The following is a 22,693-nucleotide window of genomic DNA, read 5'->3' on the forward strand; positions in this document are numbered from 1 at the left end:
GGGTTCTTGGCCTTGAACTTCCTGCCAGGTCCCATTCTTCCTCTGAGCAGCCTCACACCCCTGGGTGACTCCCCAGCACCTGTCACCCGGGGACAGTTTGTTTTCTGCCCTTGTATTATGTACACCCTAAGTTCAGGCATCAGAGGGGAGGCACAGCCAAGTTTATTCAAGGAAAGCAGTGGACTCCCAACAGCTCCTGTCGGTGAGAACTCCCCAGGAGGATTTGAGGGGCTGGAGATTCAGGAAGAGTATGCAGGGTCAGTGGGGGTCAGGGCTGGTGGAGGGGCCGGAAGATGACCTGGCTGATCTGGCCGGGCATGGTGTAGAAGACCAGGAGGAGGAAGACGGTGACCAGGGCCAGCAGCAGCAGCAGCACCAGGATGCGCCAGTACCGGCGCCAGATGAAGAAGACGAAAGTCTTAAGTGGGTTCACAAACCAGTTGAAGGAAGTTTTCGGGCGGCTGTGGGGGCGGGGGAAAAGGGGATGTCAGAATGCCCAGAAAGCCCCTGCCCTCCTCCCGCCCCTCCTGCCCCGCTTGAGCTCCGCTTCCCCCTCACTTGGGCTTGTCCAAGGGCTCAGGCTCCTTCCGCCCCTTCCCCACCGGCCGCTTCTCCGCCTCCTCCACGGTCAGCAGCTCAAACTCTGCCTCCACCTTCCCCTAAAGAAAGGGGAAACAGAGGCCAGGCTCGGTCAGCAGCTCAAACTCTGCCTCCACCTTCCCCTAAAGAAAGGGGAAACAGAGGCCAGGCTCGGAGGTGGGCTTAGGCCCGCCCCTCCTGCCCCGCCCCCGCCCCCCCACAGTCAGCAGTCTGCCGCCGCAGCCCGCAGTCAGGAGTCTGCCTCACCCACCGTGAGCACGTGGACGTGGCCTCCGGGGTCCGTGAACGCTAAATCCTCCGGCCGGCCCTTCCTCTTCTTCCTCTGCCTCTTCTTGCCGCCTGGAGCCTCCCGCTGCTCCCGTTCCTCATCCTCCGGCTCCCGCAGCTTCACCACAGGCCACCAGCCCCGCAGGCGGCGGCAGCGGAAGAGGTTGCACCTCGGCCCGGCCCCGTCGCGGGCCAGCCTCACGGAGCAGAGCTCGGGGCCCCGGGCCCCCCGCACCATGTCTGGCAGCTGCAGCTCCAGGGATCCTGTAAGTCCGGAGCTCTGGGGTTAGGCCAGAGATCAAGGTCTGTCTAGCAACCCCCACACACAGCAGGACTGTGCCTTGGGGCTCAGAAGCTCCTGGGTGATGCTCAGGCCACAGCAGCGGGCCACACAGCACGGCTTTCGTGGCAGCAGCTTGTCAGAGCCCGGCCAAACAGAGCCAAGGATGGAACCGGACTGCCAAAGCAGGGACCATGGCGTCCGAGTCCAAAGTGACCTTGGATTGGGGACATTATAGGGTGGGAATAGAGGTCTGTGCTCTGGGCTAAGTTCAGTAAGGAGGCCAGAAAGCCAAGAAGAGTGACCTAGGGTCTGAAACCCAGCATCCAGGGCTAGGCTAGAGTAGGGAACCGAGAGACGGGGAGCAGGGGCAACAAGCGCAGAAATGGGGGCCTCGGGGTGAGGCAGGAGGAAGGCGAAGCCGTACCAAGGAAGTCATTGGCGGAGATGCGGTCATAGTCCCAGACTTGCAGGACCAGCACCGCCGGCTGCCGGAACTCGGCTTCTTCCAGGGCGAAGGGTCCAGGCCGGCGCCGAACGCTCACCTCCCGCTCCGTGGGCAGGTAGTCGAAGCGGAATACAAAGCGCCAGTTGAAATTCCCCTCCCCAGTCAGGGAGTTGAAGTGAACGTCTGTCTCCTGCTTATCGTGCTCCAGCCCCTTCACCCAGCTACAGGCAGGGGAGAGGGGCAGGCGGAGGGCTGGACCCCAGCGCAGAGACCCAACCCAGAGACCCGCTCTCCCCCAGCTGGCCTCCCCACCCCACACCAGGCCAGCCGCTTCCCCAGCTCCCCACACCCCTCGTGGGCCTAGGGGACAGGGCTCTGGGTGAGCCCAAGGCCCAAGCCCCCAGCCCCTGACTGCAATCTCCGCTTAGTCCGCAGCCATGGGCCTGGGTGCCCGCAGACTCACCTTTTCACATAGATGTCACTGGACAACTCTCCAGTGAGCGGGTTCACATCATCCAAAACCACATCTTCCGTGTTCCAGATGATGACTCTGAGCTCATAGCTGGGAAATGTATTGGAAGAGAGTTTTAAGACTCTTGAGGGGTTCCTGAGAGGGGCGGCAGGAAGCAGGAAGGACCTCGGCCATGGCCATGACAAGGTTGACTATAACCTCAGATACAGAGCTGGAGGCAGCAGCAGCAGGCTGACATGCAAGCTGCAGTTCTAGGGTGCAGAGGAGAGCCAGTCTGCAGACACAAGTGGGAGGGGGAGAGAGACAGCGGGGATGAGGGCTTGCGACCCCTGAGAGGCAGAAGGAGGGACTCCAGCTTTCCTGTACTACCCCAAATAGCCCTGTCCATGGCTGCCAGGGTTTTTCCTGGATATCCCCACACTGTCAGTCTGTGTGATTCTAGTGGGGAAGACCCACCTCTCCCAGGCTCCAGAGGTGGCGGAGGCCAGCCCCCCAACCACGCGGGTTGGTTAAGGGGTTGGTTAAGGGACCAGCATTTGAAGCAAGCTGATAGAGGAGAGTCAGCCCTGAGACTTTTGCTTGGCCTGGTAAAGACAACGTTTATTTTTCTGCTCAAGGAGTTGAGTTGGCAAGATGTAAGCCTGGCACTGTTAGCAGCCACCTCGCCCCCAGACTGCAGAAGCCTCCTCGACAGTGACAGCAACGAAAGCAGAGCCCAGAGGTAGAAAGTGACAGATTGTGGACAACATCTGAAGCACATCCCCCTACACCAAATTCCACTCTGATGAGCTCAACTCGGAAAAGGGTTTATTGGCATTTAAACTCTTTTGGTTTCAAGTGACAGCTCCCTACTCACAATGGCTTATGAGAAGGAAGGGTATTTAATGACTCGCCCAACAGAAAAGCGTGGGTCAGCAGCCTCTGCCTGTTTCACTGGCAGTCTGCGGCAGCGGGCAGTCCCCGTGCGCCTGCCCAGGGGAGGAGGGGTCGGGGCGCTCACCTGATTGGCTGTCGAGGCTTGATGTCAACTGGGGGTGGGGCAGGCACATCCCGCGGAAAGATATCAATCCACATGTGAAGGGATCCCTGGGAACACAGGACCAGGCTGAGGGGTTCCACTGAAGACCCCTCCTCCAGCAACAGCCAAAGGAGAGAAGAGCTGGGGTCAAGAGGGCCAGTCCTGTAGATCCCTGGCTGCGGTGGGGTGGGGGTGGAGGTAAGGATGAAGGTAGAGTCCGAAAGAGGGGCTTCCAGTGCAGAGGTTGGGTTAAGGATCAGGCCTTGGAGTGGAAGGTTGAGATCAAAAGTAAGATCTGGTGTTCCCAAGGTCCAGATCCCAGGGACCTGTGGTTGAGGTCAGATTGGGAGTGCCAGCTCTTAGCCTTGGTGGCCCGGGGTGGGGGTGGGGGATCCTGAAGGAACAAAGTCGGGGGTGGAGGTATGGAGTCCCGGATGGGAGTCTAAGACTGGAGTGGGAATGCTGGGGACAAGGATCAGGAGCCAAATCAGAAGTGGCTGGGTCGTGCCCAGGTAAAGGTCTTGGGGAAGGCCCAAGGTCCAGGTGCAGGTGGGAGTTCTGGGGTTCTGAACCCTCCCTCACCTGCAGCAGCCCTGGGCTGCGGGGATGGTAGAGGGGCCGAGTTTCCACGTGCTCAGGCACCAGCTGGATCCCAAGCTCCGGCATCTCTTGCCAGCGCCGCAGCACCAGCAATGCCTGTGCCTCCTCGGGGACCTCACTTGCCACCTTGGGGCCCCCTCTACCTGCAACAACAGGTGCGCAAGCTTGGGAGCTGCAGGTGCGCAAGCTTGGGTTCTGCGCAGCTCCCAACGTTGCTGCCTTCCTCCCCCAGTCCTCAGCAGAGGTGCAAAGCTGAGGCAGCTGCTATTTGGGACAAAGCCCATGGGCTGGGAGGGCAAGTCCACGAGGCTCAGAAAGTGGGAAGATGCTTCTCCAACCACTTCCGCCAGTGAAACACCAGCAGTGGATGGCCAGTGGGATGGGATGGGCCATGGCTTTGAGAAGACTCTCGTTTAGGGACAGACCACCAGCCAGTTATGAGGCATGAGCTCAATTCTGCAGCCATGTTTTGTCATATGGGATCCTCTATGGGCCACCCAATGTTCTGGAAGCTTGATTAGCTGTGGTCGTGCCCAGATAAAGGTCGTGCCCAGGTAAAGGTCATGGGGAAAGGGCTTCCTGAGGGCTCTTTGAAGATCATGCTCACCCACAAAGACCATTTGCTCCCTGCCATCCAAGAACCTCATCCTGACTCAGCCAAACTCACTTCCTCTGCTTGCAGAAGGAGGCAGGCTCTTTTGGGCACACATTAGAGTGGCCCCAGGGGTGCCCTGTACCTTGTTAACAATCTTGTTTCCTTGGGTTGTCCATCAGAGAGGGGCTGGTACCTGGAGGCAGGGTCTCAGGCGGTGTCAGAAAGACTTTGCTGCCCACCTTGACAGCCCCGGCTCGGTATTCAGGGCCCGGAAGGCCACAGCGTTGGCAGAGCCCCGCCAGGATCTGCGAAGGCCGGAATGCATCACGCCAGGCATTGTACCCGTCCCTGTGGGCAGAGAGGGAAAAATGCCTCCGTTGGGGTCAGCATATGGACACAGTTGGGCACAGGAGCAGGGATGGGGACCCCTGAAGACACGGGATCCAGATTTATAACTCTAATGCAAGACAGATTAGTCCTCACTAATGGTAGCCATGAAAATCAAAGATGTATGCCACATGCTTCAATGGAGGGGATACTGATATTACCTCCATTTTGCAGCTGAGGAAGCAGAGACTCAGAGAGATCAAGTGACTTAATAGTTATAAGATCCCAAATCCTAACCCCAGGCCTTGACCCACTACACTATAAGGTCTTGGTCATGGGGTGGTCCCCTTCAATGAAATCAAAGGATCTGGACACCAATGGGAATGTAAATTTGAATGTCTTTGGTCAGACTCAGAAAGGCTCCTGAGGGTCTATAGGACTCACACGTCATACTGGGAGGCCAGACCACAGTTGGCCCTGTGGTGGCTATAGAATCGGTTTTCCAGGTCAATGTGGGTCTCCCCGATGAGGTCGTCAGAACCCACGAGGTCATGATCAAACACAGCCACAGTCAGCTCTGGCTCAGCAGGGAGAGAAACGCTGAGCTCCAGGACCCTGGCCGGGAGGGAGAACAGCTGAAGACACCTCCATGCCCTAGGAGGTGGTCTTGTGGGGGCAGGGGCTCCGGGGGTCTCATCAGCCTCTATCCATTCCCTCACCATCACCACGGCAGCTGCCTGAGTGGGAGCCCTGGGGCCACGCGGTCAGATGGTAAAGGTGCTCCCATTCCCACACCCAGGGCCCAGCCTCACTCTCCAAAGATGGGATTCAGCTGCTTGGGGATGTAGCGTTCCTTGGTGTCCTGCCGCTCCCGTCCAGCACTCACCACCACGTAAGGGTCTGCCTTGCCATTGGGGTCTGCAGGAGCCAGGTTGGTAGCCTAGGGGGACAGAATAGAGTGGGGCTGAGAAAAGTGTCACTGTCATAACCCAGCGTTACCCTTGCTGAATGAAATCTCAGATTAAGTGTAAGCAGCGGGTTACCGAGGAGACATCTCCCACCATGAAGAATTAACAGAGAGGCTGGACAAGGTGACTTTTAAGTTCATTATGAAATGTTAAGACATACAAATGGATACAATAAAAAATATAATGAAACAGAAGATATGTGGAAAGATGTATAGGGCTTTAATATTCCAATCATAACTTCCTATATTATTCACTTTTATCTTTTATAATGATAAAGATATTTTATAAAAGAATAAATCAATGAGCACATGAGTACCCAGCTTAATAAAGAAAATGCTACCAACAAATGGAATCTCCTTATCTGATTTAATTCTCTTTTCATCCCTGAAGTAGCCAGGACACTTTGGGGTTTAGGACTCACACACACACACACAAAAGTGAAAATACTTCTACCGCATGTGCACATATCCCTAAGCAATATATGGCACCATTTTGCATGTTTTTTTAACTTCACGTATTAAACTTACTTTTCTGTCTTGATAACTACATAATTTAATAAATACAAAACATAAATTATTGAAGTATAATTATATACGCAATATATTTTTAGTGGGTTTTTTTAAAGGTTTTATTTATTCATTTGACAGAGAGAGCAAGCATAAGCAGGGGAGCAACAGGCAGAGGGAGAGGGAGAAGCAGGCTCCCCACCAAGCAAGGACGTTGCGGGACTCTATCCCAAGACCCCAAGATCATGACCCAGGCTGTCGGCAGATGACCAACTGACTGAGCTACCCAGGCGCCCATTTTTAGTATTTTTTACACTGCTGTCTGCTGTGTATGAGCATTCCAGTTGCTCCACATCCTTAGCAATACTTGGTATTGTCAGTCTTTTTAATTTTAACCATTCTACTGTATGCAAAGTGGCCACTCACTGTGGTTTTAATGTGCATTTCTCTGATGACGAGCCATGTTGAGCACCTTTGCCTGTGCTAGTTCACCTTGTGTATGACAGCTCACTGCCCAAGGCACCTTTCATATGGAAACCAACCAGTCCAGAGCCCATGCTCTGAACTGTCTCCCCCATCGGGCTCTTCTACTCCAGGAAGTAAGTTCCTCTGCCCTAATCACCCAGAGCCAGGCACCAGACCATTAGAGACCGTGAGACAGCCCCTGTACCCAAGAACCTGCTGGAATTATTCACACTAACCAATCCTAAGCCTGCTCACTCTGCCTTGCCTTGCTTTTCCTGCAGAAACCACAACAGAGGCTCTGGCCCTTGCGTTTTCTTCTTCCTTTTTTTTTTTTTTTTAAAGATTTTATTTATTTATTTGACAGAGATCACAAGTAGGCAGAGAGGCAGGCAGAGAGAAAGAGGAGGAAGCAGGCACCCTGCTGAGCAGCGAGCCCTATGTGGGTGGGGCTCAATCCCAGGACCCTGAGATCATGACCTGAGCAGAAGGCAGAGGCTTAACCCACTGAGCCACGCAGGCGCCCAGCCCTTGCTTTTTCCTTTGGACTTCCCTGAGTGGCCCTGCACAGCCCAGCCTGCCCCCTCTTGAGAAGAAAAACAACAAACTATCTTTCAAAGGCAATCACCTCCTGATCTGTTGACCTCCCCATCCATGGATAAGAACAAAATCCTGGCTACATGATTTTAAAACAGTTCCTCCTTTTTTTTTTCCTCTAAAACCACATATTTTCTTGGGAGGTTCAGCACTGCATTTAAAGAGGTTTTTTTAGATTTATTCAGTATTAGCTTTCAGCTTTAACCCTTCAGGTGTGCCCTTCCCCCCCTCTGAGACACAGACACTGCTGACCCCAAGCTAAATGGAGTGACGTCCTCACCCCCTTCCTCAAACATACAACTTCAACCACGAGGCTCTGGAGAGCTCCTCCAGGCTTCCTGCTCGTTTGCAGTCAGAGTGTTCTCCTGATTTCACCAAAATCAGAAGCTGGGGTTTTGGTGTGCCCTTTGGTTTTGGACGATTTTTAGGAAAAGAAAGGGAAAGGCTCTGTTGGTGTCAACTTCCACAAACTGGGAGTCATCCAATTTGGTTACTTCTCCCAAACTTAATCTTTATAAGTTTTTATTTTAATTTTATTTATTTGACAGAGAGAGAGAGAGATCACAAGTAGGCAGAGAGAGAGAGGGGGAAGCAGGCCCTCTGCTGAGCAGACATGGGGCTCGATCCCAGGACCCTGGGATCATGACCTGAGCCAAAGGCAGAGGCTTAACCCACTAAGCCACCCAGGCACCCCTGTAAGTTTTTAATTCCAGCTAGTTAACATACAACATTCTATTAGTTTCAGGTATATAATATAGTGATTCAACAATCCCCTACATTACCTGGTGCTCATCACGATAAGTGCACTCCTTAATCACCTTCACCTGTTTCACCCTCCCCCACCCCTATACTTAAGAGTTCATTTACCTTTGCTCCTTTGTTTTGTTCCTTAAATTCCACATATGAGTGAAATTACATAGCATTTGTCCTTCTCTTACTGGTTTCACTTAGCATTATACTCTCTAGCTCCATGCATGACTTCATCCAAATTTATGTTGGGAGGGACGCGTGGGTTGCTTCTACCAAGCATCTATCTTTAGGTCAGGTCATGATCCCAGGGTGCTGGGATCGAGCCCTGCATCAGGCTCCTTGCTCAGTGGGGAGCCTGCTTCTCCCTTGGCTCGCAGCTCTCCCTCCTTGTGCTGTCTCTCTCTGACAAATAAAGTCTTAAACACACACACAAATTGGGGACGCCTGGGTGGCTCAGATGGTTAAGCACCTGCCTTCAGCTCAGGTCATGACCCCTCCTGGAATTCAGCCCCATGTCAGGCTCCCTGCTGAACAGGGAGCCTGCTTCTCACCCTCCCTCTTCCCTCTGCCTGCCACTCCCCCTGCTTGTACTCTCCTCTCTCTGTGTCAAATAAATAAAATTTAAAAAAAAAAAAAAAAAAACAACGGGCACCTGTGGGGCTCAGTCATTGTCTACCTTTGGCTTGGGTTATGACCCCGGGATCCTGGGATGGAGCCCCATGTCGGGCTCCTTGTTCAGCGGGGAGTTTGCTTCGCCCTCTCCCACTCCCCCTGCTTATGTTCCCTCTCTCGTTGTATCTCTGTCAAATAAATAAATAAAATCTTTAAAAACAAAAAAAAAACATAAAAACAAACAAACAAAAGAACCCACAGATTTATGTTGGGAGATTTGTTCTTTTTGCGGGGGGTAGATTTATTCTTGCTGATACATGTTGCTATACTTTGTTCAACTGAACTGTAGTATCTGTTGTATGCCTCATTCTCTCTCCTATTTAGGAAAATTAACACTTGAAGTCATTTCCTTTTTTTTTTTTAAGATTTTATTTGTTTATTTGACAGACAGAGATTACAAGTAGACAGAGAGGCAGACAGAGAGAGAGGAGGAAGCAGGCTCCCTGCTGAGCAGAGAGCCCGATTCGGGACTCGATCCCAGGACCCTGGGATCATGACCTGAGCCGAAGGCAGCGGCTCAACCCACTGAGCCACCCAGGCGCCCTCCTTTTTTTTTTTTTAAGATTTTATTTATTTATTTGACAGAGACAGATCACAAGTAGGCAGAGAGGCAGGCAGAGAGAGAGGAGGAAGCAGGCTCCCTGCTGAGCAGAGAGCCCAAAGTGGGGCTCGATCCCAGGACCCTGGGATCATGACCTGAGCCGAAGGCAGAGGCTTTAACCCACTGAGTCACCCAGGTGCCCCACTTGAGGCAATTTCTAAAAAAAATTTTTGTTATGGGGTGCCTGGGTGGCTCAGTCGGTTAAGCACCTGCCTTTGGCTAGGGTCATGATCCCAGAATCCTGGGATCGAGTCCCATATCTGGCTCCCTGCTCAGGGGAGAATCTGCTTCTCCCTCTGCCCCTCCCACTTCCCGTGCTCTCTCTCTGTGTATCTCTCTCTCTCTCAAATAAATAAATAAAATCGTTATTTTTATTTTTCAAAGATTTATTTATTTGACACAGAGAGAGAGAGAGAGAGAGCGACCACAAGTAGGCAGAGAGGCACACAGAGAGTGGGGGGAAGCAGGCTCACTGCCAAGCAGAGAGCCCAATGCAGGGCTCAATCCCAGGACCCTGAGACCACGACCCCAGCCGAAGATAGAGGCTTAACCCACTAAGCCACCCAGGTGCCTCAAATAAAATCTTTAAAAACATTTTTTTGTTACAAATAATTCTAGAATGAGCAATTCTTTTTTTGTTTGTTTGTTTTTTAATTTGAGAGAGAGAAAAAGAGAGAGCATGAGAAGGGGAAGGGTCAGAGGGAGAAGCGGACTCTCTGCTGAGCAAGGAGCCCAATGTGGGACTCAATCCCGGGACTCCAGGATCATGACCTGAGCCAAAGGTAGTCGGTTAATCAACTGAACCATCCAGGTGCCCTAGAATGAGCAATTCTTCTTTTTCCTTGTACATGTATGTAAGAATTTGCCTGGGATCATATCTAGAAGTATAATTATTAGGCACTGACAATGAAAATCTTCCCTTCTCCTAAATATTGCCAAGTTGTTCTCCAAAGCCATTATAGCAATTTACATTCTGTGGCAGGTAGAACAGAGTGCCCCTGCCACCAAAGATGTCCACCTTTGAATCCCCTGACCCACTGTGGATATGCTACTGACAGGGCAATGGGGACTTCGCAGTTGTGGTTAAGAATCATGAGATTTGGGACGCCCGGGTGGCTCGGCTGGATGACTGCCTTCCACTCAGGTCATGATCCTGGAGTCCCAGGATCGAGTCCTGCATCGGGCTCCCAGCTCCACGAGGAGTCTGCTTCTCTTTCTGACTTCTCCTCGCTCATGCTCTCTTTCACTGTCTCTCTCTCAAATAAATAAATAAAATCTTTAAAAAAAAAAAAGAATCATGAGATTAACATTCCATTCTCCACCAAAGCTTCTCTTTAAGTTGTTCATTGTGGAAAACTGTCACACTAACTTAAAGGAAAGGGTGGGGAGATATGTAAATTATCTGCTAAACAGTTAAATAAAAATACAAAAAAAATTTTTTTTAAATCATGATATTATTCTAGTTTATCCAGGTAACCCAATGTAACCACAAATGTCCTTCCTTATGAGTGGAAGGGGAAGATGGACCAGTGGGAGAAAGATTTGAAATTGCTATGCTGCTGGCTCTGAAGATGGAGGAGGAAGCCATGAGCCAAGATACACAGGCAGTCCCCAGGAACTTGAAAAGGCAAGGGAACGATTCTCCCAAGAGTATCTAGAAGGAATGCACCCCTGCAAACACCTTGATATAGTCCAGTAGAACCTATTTAGGATTTCTGCCCTTTAGAACTGTGTAAGATCATACATTTCTTGGGGAAGACATTGTTTTCTATTTCTCCCAGTTGGAGCAGAAACTGAAACAGACCACTTCCCTAACAGGCTCCTTTCCTAGCAGGTAGATTTCCTCTGGCCCACCTTTCACTAAGAGCAGAGCCCTTCCTGGGGAGGGTCATGCTTCACGCAAGGGTCTTGGTTGTGGCTCCCATCTTTGACAGGCTGTTAGAACCCAAGGCTCGGGGTCCAGACATGGATAAACCTCTCAAGACAACTTGTACTTCAGGAATTAGGATTACTACTACCTCTTCCTCCTACGCCCATTGGGAATTCTTATTTTTCCGTTCAATTGCCCATTCTTATGAGATTAGCATTCATTTAAGATTGTCTATCCAGCGGTTCTAGATGTATTACATCGGAAAGCTATTTCAGACCATCTAGTCTGTGCTACTGCTAGAAGCAGATTAAAACAACTCCTCCTATCGAATTATGCACTAGGATATACCACAGAACATTAATTTCCATCTTCCTCAGAATCCTTATATTTAAAGCAGATAAAAGCACAGAATCTCTTCTGGGGTTGGGATCGAAGGGGGCAAAGCAACCCACTCATTCCTCTCATCCCCTGAGATGCCTTCCAGGAAACTTCAGGGCCCCACTGAATGCTGTATGAAAACCACAGCCAGGCAAGGACCTGTACAAAGGAACTGGATGACAAGCCACTGTGAAACCTGAGATTCAGAGCTGCATTCTTCTTGGAGTTATACTCGCCGTGCTATGAACTAAGGTTCTAGAACTACGAAAAAGGAGTTAGAAGACCTAAGTTCTAAATCTGGGTTGTGCCAAAAGCAAGCTCTTTAACACTGGGGAGTCTCTTCACGTGTGCCTAAGATTCCCCCAAAACTGAAGGAGATGGACTCTGACCCTTGAGTTTCCCTCCAACTCCTGCAGTCTGGAGCTTTCCCACACATTACCCTTGCTGGAGTCGGAGGCATGCTGGGTGAAGGATGCTCACCTTTACCACATACACTCGGACCAGGAGCTTGATGGGCTGGTTCTGTGGGACTCCTCGGGAGATCTGGGGCTCAGAGAATGACACTGCGTCTGATTCAGGGTAAATAAGGAAGGACCCCTGGATTGGGGGGAGACAGAAGAGTCCCTGGGAAAAGAGTCTTTCCTCCGCATCCCACCTGTACTCCTTGGCCGCTGCTTTCCCCAAACATACCTTGAACTTGCCCACAGGATGTCCGGACCCTTCCTGCTCTCCATCTCCATCCTGGCCCCCTTGTCCTCGGTACAGGGGAAACACATTCAGCCAGTCTTCAAAGTGGTTAAACTCTTCCTCCAGGGTGCCACTGTAGATCTGAAGGGAAAGGGCCTCGGTGTCAGGTCAATGGCCCGAATCCTAGCACAATTCTCTCTCCCGGACACCCACTCACCTTCAGGGTGGGGGCTGCTTTCTTCTGGGATACGGCGGAGCCTTGGACTTCAGCCTCACCCTGACCCTGGTCTCGGGCCTCCCCAGCCACAGATATGAGGTGGACCCCATCTGGGAATAGCACGAATGCCGCAGTTTAAAATGCTGGTGTCAGAGGAGGGAGGGAGACAGACAGAGCAGGAGCAAGAAAGTCAAATCTCCTACCTGATTCCCCGGGATCATCCAGCTCATCCTCCTCGAAGTTGGTCTGAAATCAAAGGGCAAGTCGGAGATTCTTCCCTTCCCTTTACCTCCTTAATCCACCCCTTTTCCAGGACACAGAATTGGGAAATCTCAGTTCAAGATCTATCTGTGTGAACCACTTGCATTTTCAAATCGGTTTGCCTCGTCCTGCGCTGCCCAGACAGTAACCTCCAGCCGCGTGCGCCTGGAGAGCACCTGAACTGAGATGTGCCGTAAGTGTAACACACACACCAGATTCTAAAACTTTTTAGTATAAAATAAGAATGTCAAATATCCCCTTAGTAATTTTGTATAACAGTTCCTTGTTGAAATGATATTTTAGACATATTAAACAAAATCTATTATTAAGATCAATTTCGGGGCACCTGGGTGGCTCAGTGGATTAAGCCACTGCCTTCGGCTCAGGTCATGAATGAACTCAGTGTCCTGGGATCGAGCCCCGTATTGGGCTGTCTGCTCAGCAGGGAGCCTGCTTCCCTCTCTCTCTCTGCCTGCCTCTCTACCTACTTGTGATCTCTCTCTCTCTGTCAAATAAAATAAATAAAATCTTTAAAAAAAAAAAAAAGATCAATTTCACCTCTTTTTTTTTTTTTTAATTTGGCTACCTCAAAAGTTCCAGTGACATATGTGGCTCACATATTTCTGACAGCGCCACTATAGATAATAGAATTAGTAATTGTCAGCCTCCAGAACTGTTACAAAGATGAGAAGATTTGTCTAATGAAGAGCTCTGAAAACTGTGGAGCCCCATTTCCTGAGCTCCTTCTTGGCCTTGACCAGCCTCAGCCTCCAGCTGCGACCTGGGCCCCGCCCCCGCCCCCACCTGGCCCCGGAGCTCCTGCAGTGATGCGTAGTACTTGGACCACCAGTCGAGCTCCTCAGGATCTGGGACTTCCTCCTCCAGCTCAGGGCCCTGGTTCAGGAGGCTCCCCAGGGGGAACTTCTTCAGAGGAGCCTGAGGGAGAGAGAACTCATTGCCCCTAACCCAACACCACCCTAAGCCCCGCCAGCCCCTTCTCCACCCATCTCGCATACCCCATCACCTTCAGTTGCCGTCTGGGCATCCCTACTTCTGTCAAGAAGGGACCCAGGGACTTCTGTCCTGGGAGAGGGGAAATGACACCAGGAGGAGGTCAGGCGAGTAAAAGTGAGACTCCATGCCCCGCAGGAGGATCCCCTGGAATAATTCTCAACCAGGAACCAGAGGGGCTTCTGTGTGGTGGCCCCTTACCTTGGGGTCCCTTGAGCATTAGGTCCCCTGCCTCTTCCTCTTGTCCTTCCTCCTCGGGGAGGTCCTCATGCCCTCGGAGTATGAATCGCAGCATGTGGGAGACGACATGCGAACCCACAAGCACAGTGCGGCCGAAGGCCCGGCGCTCGATCACCAGGATGCTGAGTGGGGGCTGCAGGTAGGGCTGCTCAGGCAGGTCCTGGGGTGGGGAGAGGGGAACTGGGTCTCTGAAGGCCTGCGCACGAGGGAGAGGCAGCAGCAGAGACGGACAAACAACGCAGCCAAATCTGCCTTCTCAGCTCAGCTCCATCACAGCCTCACTGTGTCCTGTCTGGTAAGCGACTAAGCCTGCTTTCCCGGCAAAAAAGGGACACAGTCCTGGACTCAAAAGACTGTTGTAAATATCAAATCACATAAGAGATATAAGACTACTTTGGAGCCTACAAATCGCTATCAGAAACGTGGTGGTGGTGGTTATGATATAATGGCCCAATGTTCAGTTTGCCAACACAGATCTAGAGCCATAAAAATGAGTATGTCCTTTAATACAGGAATTCTGTATCTATCAGTGGATCCTGAGGGGGAGGGACAATACTTAAAGTACTGTATTGTTGGGTTATTTTATATATATATGACAATTATCGCACAAAGGAGGAAGGAAAGAATGGTGCTATAATGGAGAAGTTTTACTGGAACAAAATCAGTATTAATCTGAAGTAGATGGTGAAAAAATCAGTCTGAAAATTGCAATCCCTAGAGCAACTACGAAGTGAAAATCAACCAATGAACTAAAGTAGTACGCTAATACATATATATTTAATACAAAAGAAAGTGGTAAAGGAGGGACATGAAACAAATGAGACACATAGGAAACAAACAGAAGACAGCAGATATAAATCCAACCATGGGAATAGTAACATCAGATGTTGCTTTGATGTGAAATCAAAGGCTAAAGAAAAAAATGAAATTTCCCTTGCATCCCATCAACAAGTACTGAAGACAGGCAGAGTAACCTTCCTCCGGGAACTCTGTGAGAGGCATAAAGAACATTAGCCCGACCTCCAGGATCCTATAAATCTTCTTTAACAAATAAAAATTCCTGGGTGGCTCAGTCAGTTAAGTGTCTGCTTTTGGCTCAGGTCATGATCCCAGAGTCCTGGGATGGAGCCCTGCATCGGGCTCTCTGCTCAGTGGGGAGCCTGCTTCCCCCTCTCTCTCTGCCTGCCTCTCTGCCTATTTGTGATCTGCCTCTGTCAAATACATAAATAAAATCTTAAAAAAAAAAAATCCTCTGCCTTCAACTCAGGTCATGATCCCAGAGTCCTGGGATCCAGCCCCACATTGGGCTCCCTGCTTAGTGGGAGCCTCTCCCACTCCCCCTCCTTTGCCCCTCTCTCACTGTGTCTCTCTCTGTCAAATTAAGTAAGTAAGTAAATAAATAAATAAGTAAAATACATTTTTTTAAAGATTTTATTTATTTATTTGACAGAGATCACAAATAGGCAGAGAGGCAGGCAGAGAGAGAGGAAGAAGCAGGCTCCCTGCTGAGCAGAGAGCCCAATGTGGGGCTCGATCCCAGGACCCTGGGATCATTACCTGAGCTGAAGGCAGAGGCTTAACCCACTGAGCCACCCAGGCGCCCCTAAAATAAATTTTTAAAAAGTGTCTGACCCTTGATTTCAGCTCAGGTCATGATCTCAGGGTTATGGGATCGAGTCCCACATAGGGAATCTGTGCTCAATGCTGAGTCTGCTTGAGATTCTCTCTCACCCCCTCTGCCTCTTCCCACCACACTTTCTCTCTCTCTCAACTAAATAAACCTTAAAAAAAAAAAAAAAAAAGATGTAACTTTCTGATGTCTAAGAGACACCCTTTAGAAAGATACAAAAATAGGTTGAAAGGAAAAGGATGGGGAAAGATATATGAGGCAAACAGTAGCCATAGAGAGCTGGAGTGGTTATACTATCAAGCAAAATAGACTTTAAGACACAAAGTTTTACGGGCGCTTGGGTAGCTCAGTTGGTTGGGCAACTGCCTTCGGCTCAGGTCATGATCCCGGACTTCCAGGATGGAGTCCCGCATCGGGCTCCCAGCTCCCTGGGGAGTCTGCTTCTCCCTCTGACCTTCTCCTCTCTCATCTCTCTCTCACTCATTCTCCCTCAAGTAAATTAATAAAATATATAAAAAAAAAGATAAAATTTTACTAGAGGCAAAGAATGACATTTTATAATGATAAACATCAATTCACAGGATGCTATAACAATTGTAAACATACATGCACCTACTTCTCAAAGCAGAAGTAAACTGTGACTAAATTAAAGGTAAGAAAAACAACTGAACAATAATAGTTGGAGATTTCGGGGCGCCTGGGTGGCTCAGTGGTTTAAGCCTCTGCCTTCGGCTCAGGTCATGGTCTCAGGGTCCTGGGATCGAGCCCCACATCGGGCTCTCTGCTCAGCGGGGAGCCTGCTTCCCCCTCTCTCTCTGCCTGCCTCTCTGTCTACTTGTGATCTTTGTCTATCAAATAAATAAATAAAAATCTTAAAAAAAAATAAGAAAATAAAAAAATAAAAAAAAAGTTGGAGATTTCAATAGCATATTCTTTTTTTTTTTTTTAAGATTTTATTTATTTATTTGACAGAGAGAGAGAGAGGTCACAAGCAGGCGGAGAGGCAGGCAGAGAGAGAGGGGGAAGCAGGCTCCCTGCTGAGCAGAAAGCTCGATGCAGGGCTCGATCCCAGGACCCTGAGATCATGACCTGAGCCGAAGGCAGAGGCTTAACCCACTGAACCACCCAGGTGCCCTCAATAGCATATTCTTAACAATGGATGGAACTACTGGGTCAGAAAATCACCAGGAAGGCTTTCCTTAAGAAGGCCTGCAGAACTTTATCAACCCAGCTAGACCTACCTGACACCCACGGAGCACTCAACCCAACAGCGGAAGAAAGCTCATTCTTTTCAAGGGCACAATGGAAAAGAGGGATAGAAAATGGGAAATGAAAGGAAACACTTGCTAGAAGTTCGGTGAGCAAACTGCTTTCAGCTTCACCAAATTACAGCACAATCAAGTTTTCAAACTGAAAACTCCTGCATCTGAAATAAAGTCAAGAAAATGCTAAAGTTTTCTGTTACTTTTGTTGTTTGTTTGTTTGTTTGTTTGTTTGTTCTTGTGGGGTTTTACCCCCTTGCAGTCTGAAACCACTACACTTTGTCCCAGCTCCCCCTCGCTGGGACAGAGCACTGTTCAGTGCTCTGAACTTTCACCCAGATCCTTTCGCTCATGGGCTCCTCAGAGTACTCCTGCCTTCAATCTTTCTTTCTTTTGTTCCTGTTGCTCCTTTAAACAAACAAACAAAAAACCCTAAAGCTCAACTAAGACAAGCCATCTGACAAGCTGCTAAGCAGCATTGCCAGAACTTGAGTCCAAAGTCCATACTACAGGAATTAGAAAATACACGAAGAATGCATGGTGTCTCAGGGACTAGACCAACTCCTTTTGACCCATACTTCATGACACTTACCTAACCCATCGCCTCAACAGAACCAAGAGAGCACCACCAGTTCATGGATTAATCCAGAGATTAGCAAACTACAACCTGCAAACCAAATCTGGCCCACTGCCCGTTTTTGTAAATAAAGTTGTATTGAAACACCGTCATGTTTATTCATTTACTTATTGTCTAAGTCTGTTTTCACGCTATTAAGTCAGAAGTGAGTAATTGCAGCTGAGACTGTATGGCCGAAAATATTTACTATCTGGTTTTTTATAGAAAGTTTGTTGATCCCTTGATTAATCTAACATAACTGGCTGGGAATTCATCATCCCTCTACCCTTTCGCTTCTTAGTCCAGTATTTCCTGCTCCATGCCCACGTCCTCACCACTGTCAGATGCCTGACGAGCTCAGTGAAATTGGGGTTCTCACGGTAACTGGCCAGGACCTCAGACTCCACGCGTCGCCCAGCCACCTCCAGCACCACCTGGGGCTGCTCCACTTCAAACAGATGCACACGGCCAAGGCCCCTCAGACCCCAGAACAGCACCTGGGGTCAGGAAGTGAGAAATTCAGGGGCCTGCACCGGACTGAGGGCACCCAGATGCATGTGTGGTGGGGGTAGGGGAGATATAAGTGTGCCCGGCAATACCTCAACACGGAACTCCCTGAGCACTGGACGCACGTCAGGTGGCAGGGACAGGCGTCCAGAGAGGTGCTCGACCAGGGGTGTCAGGTCCTGGGGCTCTACGTCACTGGGCACTGAAGGCTGCAGGGGGCAAGAGGTCAGAGGTCAAGGAGGAATCAGGCCAAAGGAGAGAAATCTGGGCTCAGGGAGGGGACACTGAGAGCTCCCAGGGATATATCAATCCAGAGGAACTGGGCAAGGCAGGAAGGGAGCAGCCCAGGAAATATCCCATCTAGGCGGGAGGGTGGGCATCTGAGGCGTGAGGATCCACTTGCAGCCTTGCGTATCCAGGGTTGGAAGCCTGGCAAGGTGAACCTACAGAGTGTCTACTTCTAATGTTCCCTGAATTCAGGAGGTCCAATGAGGTGACCTCAGGACAGATCTGCAGCCTGTATTCTCTGGGGGCCAAGTACTTGGAGAAGTAATCCCAGGACATGTCCATGTTCCGTATTCTCTGGAGCTGGACCACCTGATAGACTAACAAGAGGAAGGGCGCCTGGGTGGCTCAGTGGGTTAAAGCCTCTGCTTTCTGCTCAGGTTGTGATCTCAGGGTCCTGGGATCGAGCCTGAGTCGGGCTCTCCGCTCAGCGGGGAGACTGATTCCCCGCTCTCTCTGCCTGCCTCTCTGCCAACTTGTGATCTCTCTCTCTGTCAAATAAATGAATAAAAATAATTTTTAAAAAATAACAAGAGGGGTCCACAGCCTGTGCTGGCTAACCCAGGGTGTTCTGACCTCAAGGCGGCCACTGTAGTCCAGCTCAATGAGTTCAAAGGTGGCGATGAGTTCCCCAGCTGTCCGGGGCCCCTTCCTTAGGGGAAAGAACTGTAGCTCAGGGCGTTGGTAAGGGTCCTCCATCAGCTTTACCCTTGGGGAAGCCAGTGCTCTGCCCAGGAACACAGGGGGGCCCTGTGGAGAGCAAGTCAAGGAAGATAAAAGAAGAAGATGCTCAGGAGCCAGGGGAAGGGGGCATCAAGATGAGGAGTGGGCGTGCTCAGGGGTGGAAACCCAGGTGGGGCCCAGGCCACACTCACAAACTTATTGTGGTCGAAGACATTGATGAGCACTAATGGTGGCTCCTCCTGCAGATGCTCCCTCCTCCCATCTATGATCAGCTGATCAAACACCAAGAGTTCATCCCACAGGGGGCTTAGCGTCTGCTCCAGGACCTTGGGGGCCATGCAGAGAGGGACTCAAAAACAGGCATCCAAAGGATCTCCCAAAACACATCCCAGGTGAGCATTCTTGCCCTAAAGTAATCCTTTAAGCAGTTGTCTATCCCAAAAGGAGGGAGTGTGATAAAGATGAGCATGCCCTTCACACTGGGGTTGAAGCCTGCCCTCCCAACCAGGGACCCCTAACTAATCTGCCACCCTTGGGGCTAGTCCTACAGTCAACCCCAGAAAACCATTCCTCACCTTGAAGGCCCTCCAGTTTTATACCACCCTCTAAAATCAGGGCAGTCCAAACCAGTAACCTGTCCTGAAAACCCAGGGCAGGAAGAGGCTTAGGGTCAGAGGAAAAGCTCAGCCTTCACCCCACTTTGTCTCCCGGAGTCCCCCCACAACCCACATCCCAGTTCAGCCCTCACTCTTGTGGTCTGGCACTGGGTAGAAATGAGAACTCGAGCAAAGGGGTCTGAAAGCCCACTGTCATCAGCTGCCAACACCCCTCGGGCCTGGTACAAGTGAGCTCGGAGCTGGAAGTAGCTGAAGTCTGGGTTGGGGAGAACACAAAGATGTTTGCTCAGCAGACCACTGGAGTCCTTGACCCCAGACCCCTCCCACCCAAACCCCAGCTGAGCATCTAGCCCCATACCTTGGGCAAATATCCAGCTGGGCCCTATACTCACCATCCCGGTACAGGTGGTGGGGCAGTCCCTCGGAGGGCTCAGGCAGCAGGTCCCGGGGGAGCTCTGAGGTGCAGGCCTTGGCTTGCTTACCGAGCCCCAGCCACAGGAAGAGCTCCAGCTTGGCACAGACCTCACCAGGAGCTGCCCCGGGTGCCTATTGTAGGGAGGTAGCATGTTAGGATCTGCCTCTTATTACCCCAGCTAGACCAGCCCCTGTTCTACCAAGGCATGCCCATTCTCTCTGTGTCGCTAGATCATTCCCTGATGCCAAACCCAAGGAGAACTCTCTGTACCTTACCCTTAAATCCCACTTCCTGCCCTCCATCCAGGACCCCCACACCCCACACTTACCTTCTCGGTCCCCTCCGCCCCAATGCATTTAGATTCCCTGTCCCTTACCCCAGGGGCCACAGCTTCTCAGCACTAGGGACCCTGTGGGTGTCTGTTCCAAGGGACTCCTCAGTTAGAAGCATTTTGCCCCCAAACCAGCTGTACTTATAAGAAACTGACTAGTCACTCTCCCATCTTCACCACCTGCTGGTCTGCCAGAGCCCAGTCAGCAAAAAGGCCAACGCAGGCCCAGAGCTCTGAAAACCCGGTGTTTATCTCACATCAAAGTGGACCTAGGTAAAGGCATAACCTCTTTCGGTTTTGGGGATAACTGAAAAGAGTTCAGGTATTCTTTTAAAAACAATCATTCTTAAAATAATTTAGATTTAAAAACTAAAACATTTTTAACTTAAAACATTTTTAATCGAAAAATATTTTAAATAAAGTTTTTTCATTTAAAAAGACTTTGGGGAACCCCTTGTTGGGAACCATAGGCCTCCACCCTCTTGTGCCCCTCACCCCCGCCCCTGGAGCTTCAAGCCCACTCCAGTCTCCAGCGACTCACTCCCCCTCACTGTGAGCAGCAGACTCTGGATCTTCCCACAGTCCTGGCCCCGTTCCTCCTCGACCACGGAGAACAGCACATCCTGGGCAGGGATCCGGGCCCAGGCCACACGGCGCTGCCCACTGAACATCCAGACTAGCACATCTGGGAGGGGTGGCTGGGGCTGCGGACAGAGAACTGAGTCACGGATAGAGGTGGGACCACCTGTTCCCACAGCTTCCACTGGACAGATGGACAAAATACCCATCTTAGCCCTGACACAGATCCGTAAATCCCAGATCCATGTGCCCACCTGCTTCCTAGCCGTCTCTCCCCTAGATGCTCCACAGGCAACCTCCCATCCAACCTCTTTTTTTTTGGGGGGGGGGGAAGGTTGATAAAATATGGGTAGCATAAAATTTACCACTGCAACCATTTTTAAGTGTACAGTTCAATAATACATTGTTGTGCAGCAATCACTGTTGGGCAACCATCATTCATAGTAGGGAAATGGTGGCCTGGGGTTACCTCCTGGGCCAGGAAGTGGAGTTTCGCCAAGAGCTTCTTGGTCAGTGCCACCCTCTCTTGCACATTGCCCTGTCTCAGACCCTGTAGAAGCCGCAGTCCTTGCTTTGCCAACAGGTTCTGGAAGGGCAGGAGGAAAACATGAATGGAAGGCCCCAGCTAGATGGCCCGGGTTCCCCTTCCCTGGACCATACCAGGCTATACACCAGCAGTTTCCCTCGGCAGCGATCCAGGGTGTTGGGCCGGGTCATTGTCCTGCGCTCAGCACTGTGGCAGAACTGTCTGCAGCGAGCAGGGGCGGGCATGGCAGGTGGGAGTCAAAGGAGGGAATGCTGACCCCTAGGAGCCACCTCGCTCCGAGCAGACCTCCCACCCCCAGATTTGCTTGCAGCCCTTTTCTCTCATGTTCCTAAGCCAACCATGGCTTCTGTATGTGGACCACTCCCAAATGGAGTGGAGCCCCAGAATGCACTGGTATGCAACCACCTACTGCCTGACTTCTCAAAGCTGGCCCAGGACCAACAGCATGAGTATCACCGAGTCAGAAACACAGCATCAGCCCCAGAGCTGCTGCTAGAACCCACGAGCTTATATCCTGGCAGATTCCAACGCACACTAAAGGCTCAGATGCGCTGTGCCTGACAGTTCCTAAACTGACCAGAGGTAGCTCAAACCAAGTGCACAATATCCAGTTACCCCTCCCCCCCCATAACCGTGCTTTACTTCAAAACTTCAGAGAAGCCCTTCACTGCTCTTTCTTTCACTCGCATTCCACATCAGTCCGTCGGCAAGTTATTTAGGCCCTACCTTCAAGATTCGTTCCACATCTGACCACTTTTCTCCTTTCCCAGCACTGCCCGAGTCCAAGCCCCCATCATTTCCCACCTAGGACTACTGCAACAGCCTCCTAGCTGCTCCCACTACATCTATACTTTCCCTCCCTCCGCCCCGAATAGTCTCAATACAGCATCCAGAGGGATCTTGTCAACACTTTTCCGGACTATTTCACTCCTCTCCAGGGGTTTCTCAGCTCAGAGTCAACAACGGAATTCTTTTTTTTTTTTTTTAAGATTTTTATTTTATATTTTATATTTGACAGAGAGAGACACAGCAAGAGAGTGAACACAAGCAGTGGGAGTGGGAGAGGGACTCGATCCCAGGACCCTGGGATTAGGACCTGAGCCGAACGCAGATGATTAACGACTGAGCCATGCAGGCACCCCAACAACAGAATTATTTAAAATGCCCTATGTAGGGGTGCCTGGGTGGTTCAGTAGTTAAGCGTCTGCCTTTGGCTCAGGTCCTGATCTCAGAGTGGGATCAAGCCCCACATAGGGCTCCTTGCTCAGCAGGAAGCCTGCTTCTCCCTCTCCCACTCCCCCTGCTTGTGTTCCCTCTCTCGCTATGTCTCTCTAATAAATAAATAAAATCTTTTAAAAAAAATGTCCTACACAATCAGGCTCCCTTGATCTCC

At 50.6% G+C, this 22,693-nt stretch overlaps 1 protein-coding gene across 2 annotated transcripts in view; it reads right to left on the minus strand.

The window, feature by feature from the left end:
- Nucleotides 1-163: 163 nt before the first annotated feature.
- The window catches only part of LOC132021870 (fer-1-like protein 4), a 34,550-nt gene continuing 12,020 nt past the window's right edge, over nucleotides 164-22,693 (minus strand). Inside the window, exons 20-45 of one of the 2 annotated variants that reach the window (XM_059406889.1) lie at nucleotides 21,414-21,501; nucleotides 21,223-21,339; nucleotides 20,726-20,878; nucleotides 19,821-19,974; nucleotides 19,560-19,684; nucleotides 19,003-19,137; nucleotides 18,704-18,877; nucleotides 17,935-18,051; nucleotides 17,671-17,832; nucleotides 13,789-13,987; nucleotides 13,601-13,659; nucleotides 13,381-13,512; nucleotides 12,519-12,561; nucleotides 12,316-12,425; nucleotides 12,102-12,239; nucleotides 11,892-12,008; nucleotides 5,420-5,547; nucleotides 5,052-5,222; nucleotides 4,474-4,628; nucleotides 3,668-3,828; nucleotides 3,068-3,153; nucleotides 2,059-2,157; nucleotides 1,575-1,816; nucleotides 851-1,131; nucleotides 559-659; nucleotides 164-461 (exon numbers count right to left, since the gene is read on the minus strand). In XM_059406889.1, coding sequence (XP_059262872.1) covers nucleotides 269-461; nucleotides 559-659; nucleotides 851-1,131; nucleotides 1,575-1,816; nucleotides 2,059-2,157; nucleotides 3,068-3,153; nucleotides 3,668-3,828; nucleotides 4,474-4,628; nucleotides 5,052-5,222; nucleotides 5,420-5,547; nucleotides 11,892-12,008; nucleotides 12,102-12,239; nucleotides 12,316-12,425; nucleotides 12,519-12,561; nucleotides 13,381-13,512; nucleotides 13,601-13,659; nucleotides 13,789-13,987; nucleotides 17,671-17,832; nucleotides 17,935-18,051; nucleotides 18,704-18,877; nucleotides 19,003-19,137; nucleotides 19,560-19,684; nucleotides 19,821-19,974; nucleotides 20,726-20,878; nucleotides 21,223-21,339; nucleotides 21,414-21,501 — 3,640 coding nt within the window. In that variant the 3' untranslated portion in view covers nucleotides 164-268. The remainder of the gene's footprint in view (nucleotides 462-558; nucleotides 660-850; nucleotides 1,132-1,574; nucleotides 1,817-2,058; nucleotides 2,158-3,067; nucleotides 3,154-3,667; nucleotides 3,829-4,473; nucleotides 4,629-5,051; nucleotides 5,223-5,419; nucleotides 5,548-11,891; nucleotides 12,009-12,101; nucleotides 12,240-12,315; nucleotides 12,426-12,518; nucleotides 12,562-13,380; nucleotides 13,513-13,600; nucleotides 13,660-13,788; nucleotides 13,988-17,670; nucleotides 17,833-17,934; nucleotides 18,052-18,703; nucleotides 18,878-19,002; nucleotides 19,138-19,559; nucleotides 19,685-19,820; nucleotides 19,975-20,725; nucleotides 20,879-21,222; nucleotides 21,340-21,413; nucleotides 21,502-22,693) is intronic. The other variant, XM_059406888.1, reaches the window with a different exon arrangement.

The sequence above is a fragment of the Mustela nigripes genome, chromosome 7 (genome assembly GCF_022355385.1).
Source record: "Mustela nigripes isolate SB6536 chromosome 7, MUSNIG.SB6536, whole genome shotgun sequence".
Lineage (NCBI taxonomy): Eukaryota > Metazoa > Chordata > Mammalia > Carnivora > Mustelidae > Mustela > Mustela nigripes.